Raw genomic sequence first — 7,928 nt, forward strand, 5'->3', positions numbered from 1 at the left:
AGTGACAGTTATGCAGATCTTTTGCAGTAATGCTGTGCTTTGCTCAGGGTTGTCAGTGTCATGGGAGAGAAGGATCGAGGGAGTCCATACACTTGACCGATCTAGAAGACATCAGAGGCCTCACAACCGGTGTCCCAAAAGGAACTGTATTAGTTTCCTAGGGCTGCCATAAGTAACATAGACTGGGCGGGCGAGACAGCAGTTTCACTAGAAGTCTAGAAGTCTAAGATTAAGGTGTCGGCAGAGTTGTTTTCCTGAGGCCTCTCTCTTGGCTTATAGATGGCCACCTCCTTGCTCTTTCTTCACATGGTTCTTCCCTGCATGTGTCCTAATCTCCTCTTCTTATAAGGACACCAGTCAGATTGGATTTCGGCTCCAATTGTTGCAGTCTAATGATCTCATTTCACCTTAATCGCCTCTTTGAAGACCTTATCTCCAAATACAATTGCATTCTGAGGTCCTGCAAGGTTAGATCTTCAACAAAAAGGGACACAATTTAGCTCAGAACAATTGAATATTTGTCTTTAATGAATAAAAATGTATGTCTAATGACTTCATAACCTTCAAGCATCTTGCCAACCTCCATGTGTCCTTCTGTGAGTCTGGAAGTCTCATCCAGCAGAGAAGAAAGCACCCAGACGTGGAGTCAGAGTAACCACGTTTGTCCCAGTTACTAGGATTGTTCCCTCATCACATCTGAGCTACAGATACCTGCCCTGTAAAATTGGGAAAGTAAGCCATGTCTCACCTATTTTCTCCTCAGGGGCGCTCTAACTTTGGGTGCTCCTAAAGGGGATGATATAAGGAAAAATGAAAATCCATCCTTTTTAAACAGGGGAGATGTGTCTCTTATCTCTCAAAAAAAACTGTGGGACTCAAGTCATGAGCGGGCTTTGTAAATTATACAAACACATAAGAGAACCACTAGAGTAGGAAACCCCTATCTTCTCCACCCCTAGAAGCAGTGGCACATCCCCGATATGTGACCAGAGAACTTGGGGACACATTAGAAGAAGGGCCCCAAGGGACACTGGCCCTTGGTCAGTGTCTTGCCACCCTCCGGCCCGACAAGGCTCATTGCCGTCAGCAGGCACCAAGCTGCCTGCCCTCATCCCTACCGCCACACCCCGCGTCCTCTCCAGACACCACAGCTGTGGCGGGCTCGCCTTGGTCTCCCACTCTGAGGACACCTACCCAGACTCCCCCACATTTGAAAGGAAGGTGGGTTTCATAGTTTACTTCTCCCATTTTGGAGGTCAGAATACCGCGTGGCTGTGGAGAGCTACATCTTCCATAGGTCGTGCCTTTGGAACTAAAAATGAGAAATCGAGCAGTGGGAGTCACTAACATGTTGCTCCGTATGAATGTGTTCACTGACATGTGCTCAGCATCCTGTCCTTTGTCATTTCTGTCTCGAGGAAACTGATATTAGTAGGTTACAGAAGCCCCTAAAGGACACTTTGTTCAGGAATTTTTGTGTTTACCTAAATGTCATATAAAGATGGTTATCTGAACTCCTGGGACTCCAGAGGAAAGAACTGGGACCTGCAGGCAGAAGGTTATGAACTGGATCGTGGCCACTCCCCACCAAATTCCCATGTTGAAGCCCTAACCCCCAGGACCTCAGAATGTGTCTATATTTGTAGATGGGGCTTTTAAAGAGGTAATTAAGGTAAAATAAGGTCATGTGGGTGGACCCTGACCCAATCTGACTGGTATCCCAATGAGAAGAGGCACTTAGGACACAGACACACACAGAGAAAGGCCATGTGAAGACATTAAGTAGGTAGCCATCTAAGAGCCAAGGAGAGAGGCCTCAAGAGGAGCCAACCCTTCCAACACCTTGGTCGAGGACTTCTAGCTTCTAGAATTGTGAGGAAGTAAACTTTTGTTTCAGTTCTCCAGTCTGTGGTACATTGTTGTGGCAGCGCTAGCAGACTAATACAAGGGCGCAGAGAGTTTGATTTTGGCCAACTTGAAGGAGAAACCCTTCAACAGAGCCATGTGGTGATGGGATGGCTGCTCTGTGAACTTTGCCTTCCTGGCAGTGTCCATCCTGAGCCTGGGCGAGCACTCGAGGAACTGCTATAGAGAAGAATTACAGTGATTAAAGCTCCAAATCTCAGTGTTTTAGAGAAGTGGAGTTTATTTCTTGTTATGTAAATTTCAGCTTGTGGTGGCCAGGGACTCTGCTTCATGCAGCCATTCGGGGACCCAGGCCGATGGAGGAACCACCATGTTCCACTTGTGGTTTCCGAGGTCACACCAGACACTCAGCTGGAAAGTGGGAAAAAAGAGAATGTAGAGGATCGTGTGTGTGTGTGTGGGGGGGGTTTCATGGGCCAGGCCGACATTTCATTGGTCAGAACTCAGTCACGGGACTCCAAAGAACTAAAAAGAAGGTGAGGAAATTAAGTCTAGCTGTGTGCCGGAGAGGAGAGGACGATGGGTCTGTCAGTCACCGATAAGACTGAAATGACCACGGCAGAGGTGATCTGTGGGCCCTCTTCTGGTGCTAGCCCTCTGGGGTTTTGTAAACTCATTCTGGGAACTTCTCATGGATGGGAGCTGCAGCCGCCTCTCTCACTGAACCTCTCCTACTTTTCAGCTTCTCGAAACTGCAGCCCCTCTCCCAACTCCATGCAATCCAAGTGACGTGAGCCATGGGTATGTGCCAATCAAGGTAAGTAAGCACTCTTTCAGTCAGCTGAGCACTCTGTAATCAGATCACCTAAAGTCACTCACAGAGACGTTTAAGTATCAAAGGTACTTGAACGTTTACCGTTTATGGGGAAATCGTATTTCCCACAGGTATCATTCCTCCAAAATCAGTGGAATACATGGAGCATGCCTGTGGATATGCAGAGTAGTGTGACCAATGTCGTCAGACTCCCAAGAGACAGCAGGCCACATGGGACCTTGGGTAGGCCAGGGGTGCCACTGCACCTCCATGTTCTGGGGAGAACATTTGTTCCTCCAACAAGTACTTATTAAGCACATCCTTTGTGTCGGGCACAGGTCAGATGTGAGAGATGCAGGAGAAATAAGATAGACCTGTCCTCGAGGAACCTGGATCAGGATAAAGAGAGTGAAATGGTCGTTAAAATGCCCAGTGGTCAGGGTTGAGGCGAGGTCAAGGCCAGGTGCCGAAAGCCCCCAATTTCTGACCTCGTTGGGATATAGTGCAGTCTTCATGGATTCACTTTGGGATCTTTTTTTATTTGTCATTGGCCCCATTTAAATGAGAAGAGACCTAAAGCTGCGGGTCAGCTCACAGGCAAGACAAAGCCCAGCAGTCGCTCTGGAGCCAGATAGAATCGGACAGAACCAGCCGGAGTCCTGGCTTTGGCACTCGCTATGTCAGCAAATTTAGATTTATTTCTTATCATTCTGAATCTCAGTGTTCACAGCTTTATAATGAGATGATGATAATATAGTTGACCCTTGAACAATGCAGAGATTAGGGGTGCACAGTAGAAAATTCGCGTATAACTTTTGACTCCGCAAAAACTTGACTGCAGTCGGCCCTTCGCGTCTGTGAATTCCCAGTCACAGATGGAAAAAGTTGACTCTTGAACAACAAGGGTTTGAACTTCATGAGTCCACTTACACGCGCAGTTCAAACCCATGTTGTCCCTCTACAATGAATTCTTGTAAGAATTCATTGAAGTACCTCAGGTAGCCACAGGCTGACGAAGCGGAGAGCTCTGCAGTGTGGAGACAGTGGGGCGGCCTGCTGTCCTGGAGGATAACCCCACAGATATTTACTGAGCATCTGTTATTGGCTGGGCACAGAGAGAAATACAGGGATGAAGACCGGAGGGATTTTATGCTCCCCTGAGATAAACATTCGCAGCCCCTGTGGTTCCATCACAGGGTGAGGTCCATGCCTGACAGCAGTGCCCAGAGCGCTCAGAATGGGCTCTGGGCAGGGAGAGGCAGCAACCATAAATGCCAGCAGCGGGGCTCAGCCAACTTGGTAAAGTGGGCGTCAAAGAATGAGTGGGAGAGGGGTAGTAAGAAAGGGCTTCTCTGCTACTAAAACTCCAGTCAGTGCCAGTGCAGCTCCTCCTGTCACCCTGGGTGCTTCTGAAGGGGTGAACATCCTTTTGGACCTTAGCTATGTATCGATGAGGAGTGAAGGGCTCTTTGCCTGGGGCTTGTGTCTTCAACTCCCTGGGCAGGGTTATTTTTGTAATCCTCTTGATCCTTGCATCTTCAGCCAGTTCCAATAGGTTCCTCATCTGACCATGAAGGAGGGCGATCAGAACTGATTTGACACCCCCTCATCCTCTACCCCAAATTCAAGAGCTAGGGCAGTGACCTCTGGGGAGCCCCAGCTGAGCCCAGGCTCTGGGGGTGCTGTTGCATCCATTTTCACTGGGTGCTAACGTTACCCAGACTGGGTTGGTAATAGATCTTTCCCATTTTCAGACTTTATTGCAATTTTGTTAACGTGTCATTTAAAGGGTGGGAAAGCTCATGTGTTTTCTGAGCTCTGCTGAGTCAAATATGAAGCAGCAGAGCAAGCCTTTTAGTTGGGATCCATTTAGACCGGAGGCAGACAAGGATTATTGGATTGGACATCAGCTCTGTAATGTTTTTCAGTATAAAGAGTATGGAATTTAAAGTTGAATTCCTTCCTTTTACCAAGTACTAAGGGGAAGACAATGAAACATATTCTTATAAAAATATCATAGTCTGTGAAACGGTTTTTGGAATGTCAGCCTAATGTTTTCTTGAGCAAGACAGCTTGTTGGGAATCATGGCTGCAACTTGCAATTTGCAACACCAACTTGGAGAAGTCTGAAATGCAGCTAAATAGAATTGTTCCGTGTGAATTTCTGTAATGTGAAGCTTATTTTTCTCATTCATTTCCATTAGAAAATTAGAGATATGTATTTTTGGGAAAAATAGAGCCCTTTGACTATATTGCTTTAGTTCTTTTGCTTAGACCCGACTGAAATGGTCAGCAGAGGCTTAGTGCTCTCATGAACAAACCCAGCTTAATGCCATGTCTGTTTCCTGCTGCAGCACCACCCAGTGTGGGTTAGGAGTGGGCTTTCTCCATGCAGTCATTCAGGCACCCGGGCTCCTTTCTGCTAGTTCCACCGTCCTCAAGGCCCAGTCCATTCAGATGCACACAGGGAAAGAGAAGGAGGACCAGCTGTGGGAACCCTGTGATGTAGCACACATTTCTTCTGCTTATGTGCCATTGGCCAGAACCTAGTCAAATGGCCATACCCGCTGCAAGGAATAGGGGGAGGTCTGGAAAATGCCACCTTGTGCCAGGGAGAAGAGCAGATGTTGAGCCCTAGCAGCCTCTGCTGCATCCATGAAGCCCAGAAAGGGCAAGACGTGTAGCAAAGCTTGAGAAGAAAGTTATATTCAAAAGATAAACAGCTTTTACAAAACAATTCTAGTATTCTGCATGTTAGCATAAATATTTTGCTCTGCACAAAATCGGCCTCCAGTTTTCAATATTGAAAACATGACAAACCGCACCAGAAACTCTGATAGGATGGATGCAAACTTATTTTGTTCTGTTTTGTTTTCCAACATTATAATCTTTTCAGGCTTCTTCTGTCACAGTGAAAGCCACCTGTTTTTATTGCACAGTTTAGCCAGTCGTCTCTTCTCAGACATCTTCTCACATTGGAGTCTCGGGCTGAGAAAGCTGGGCTGTATGCAAGATCTAGCAAAATACTGAAATGGCCCAGATGGTCCACAGAAGAGGGGCCTGATTCTGCCCAGCCTGGCGCTGTGGTCACTTCCCGCTCACCTCTCTCTTTTACAGCCTGGGGTGCGTCTGCATTTTGTGGAGCTGGGCTCCGGCCCTGCTGTGTGCCTCTGCCATGGATTTCCTGAGAGCTGGTTCTCTTGGCGGTACCAGGTAAGGGGAGCTGGGAGAAGGTACAGCCTGGTCAAGGTGAAGTGAGGGGAAAGTCTAGATGGTGTGGCCTAGCCTGAATGTCATTAAGAAGCTGCACCCTTACAGTGGAGCGTCATCTCCAAAGTATGACCATGATACTTCAGAAATGGGGCCAGAACTTGCTCCAGACCTCAGAGCTATGCTAGCCCATATGCTACCTCTGCAGATTAAGAAAAGGCAGACTTCTTCAAGATACTCTATGCCACTTGTGAGAAGTCTTTGTAATGATTATAGAAATTAAGTTCTACGTTAGGAAAGGTGCTTTCTTAGATGTGGCATTTGATGCAGTAAACAAACCCTACCACCATCCCTGGCAGCCCTATCCAGGTGGGCGTGCTCCAGTCCCATAGAGGAGACACCAGATAGTGCCATGGGGCACTTTGGATTGAACCGTTTGCAAGAATAGTGGGATAGAGGAACCAAAGAGGGAGTGTCAGCCAAACACTAACGAGACCACACTGGAGTGTGTATGCACTGTTTGTTTTCTAGATCCCTGCTCTTGCCCAGGCTGGTTTCCGGGTACTAGCAGTGGACATGAAAGGCTATGGAGAGTCGTCTGCGCCTCCTGGTGGGTTAGCTCTCTTACAGCTGTCCTCTCCTGATCGTGCTTTCCAACTGTCTCAGCTCTCTGACTGCACCGTCATCCCCTGGTCCCAGGGCAGAGCAGGCAGTCCTTCAAGAGGTCTTACTTCGCCCCTCCCCTTTCCAGCAATGTCCTCTGTCATGCAGTTTGGGTCCCAGATGCCGGTCCCAGATGTTCCTCATACTCAGTGAATACAAGAAATCCAATGGCCTGTGCCCTGGGGGTGTCTCCTGTTGGTTGGTGGGGATGTAGAGCGTAGGATGTATCATCCATCTCTAGAACTTTTTCCATCTGGCAGAACTGAAACTCTGTACCCATTAAACAATAGCTCCCCAATCTTCCTTCCCCCAGCCCCTGGCAAACACTCTCTTCTTTCTGTCTCTATGACTTTGACTACTCTAGGTACCTCATGTAAGTGAATCAAAAAGTATTATCCTTTTGTGGTCCATCCATGTTGTAGCATGTGTCAGAATTTCTTTTTTAAAGATGAATAGTATTCCATTGTATGGATATGCCACATTTGTTTATTCATTCATCCATCAATGGTCACTTGGGTTACCTCTGCCTTTTGGCTATTGTGAATAATGTTGCTATGAACATGGGTATACAAATATCTCTTTAAATTTCAGTTTTTTGGGAGAGTATATACCCAGAAGTAGAATTGCTAGGTCATATGGTAATTCATAGGCCAGATTCTTAACCTAGCATCTGTAGATCCCAGTGGGAGTCCATCTAAGGATGGGTGTCAGGGGGCCTATGAACCCCTGAGATCACATGTGGCTTTATGAGCATTTTCCTTGGGGAGGGGAGTCCATTGTTTTTATCAGTTTCAGAGGGATCCTGAGCCCCATACCTGAGGTTCTCTCAGGTATGGAGGCAGGGATGTGAAGTAGCCAGGTGTGCAGCAGAGCTCCTGGTTCCTCCAAGTCCCTACGATACTGTTAGCAATAGTGACTGAGCAAGCCAAGCCAGCTGCCCAACGTCCTTTTTCTGAGCTGCTTCCCCCATATTTACATAAAGCCTGTTGTGCTGAGTTTGAAGGCAGCTGACATGGACTAGGGCTCTTGGTAACTCAGGTGGCCACCAATCAGGCCACTCAGCCTGTCACAGCAAGAGAGTGCCTCCATAATTATTCCCTAAATGCCATTGTCTCAACTCAGCAGCTGCTTATTACTTTGGAATGATGCAGAAGCATTTTAGACAAAACAATAGCCTTTAGTCCAAACATCCAGGAAAGGCATCTAAGGGTTTGTTTTTATTTAATTTAATTATTAAAATGTTTATTATTATTCATTTATACTACAATCTTCCCTGAATCCCCTAGGCATAACTTAGTGATATAATTTTTATCATTCAAATTAGAACACTATTAAAAGAGACACTGTTTAATAATAACACACATAAACTGAAACT

At 46.8% G+C, this 7,928-nt stretch overlaps 1 protein-coding gene across 1 annotated transcript in view; it reads left to right on the forward strand.

Moving 5' to 3' along the window:
* The window catches only part of EPHX2 (epoxide hydrolase 2), a 55,416-nt gene that overhangs the window by 14,554 nt on the left and 32,934 nt on the right, over nucleotides 1–7,928 (forward strand). The window contains exons 5-7 of the mRNA XM_023530770.1: nucleotides 2,609–2,683; nucleotides 5,798–5,893; nucleotides 6,422–6,500. Coding sequence (XP_023386538.1) covers nucleotides 2,609–2,683; nucleotides 5,798–5,893; nucleotides 6,422–6,500 — 250 coding nt within the window. The remainder of the gene's footprint in view (nucleotides 1–2,608; nucleotides 2,684–5,797; nucleotides 5,894–6,421; nucleotides 6,501–7,928) is intronic.

This window comes from Pteropus vampyrus, unplaced genomic scaffold (assembly GCF_000151845.1).
Source record: "Pteropus vampyrus isolate Shadow unplaced genomic scaffold, Pvam_2.0 Scaffold53, whole genome shotgun sequence".
Taxonomy (NCBI): domain Eukaryota; kingdom Metazoa; phylum Chordata; class Mammalia; order Chiroptera; family Pteropodidae; genus Pteropus; species Pteropus vampyrus.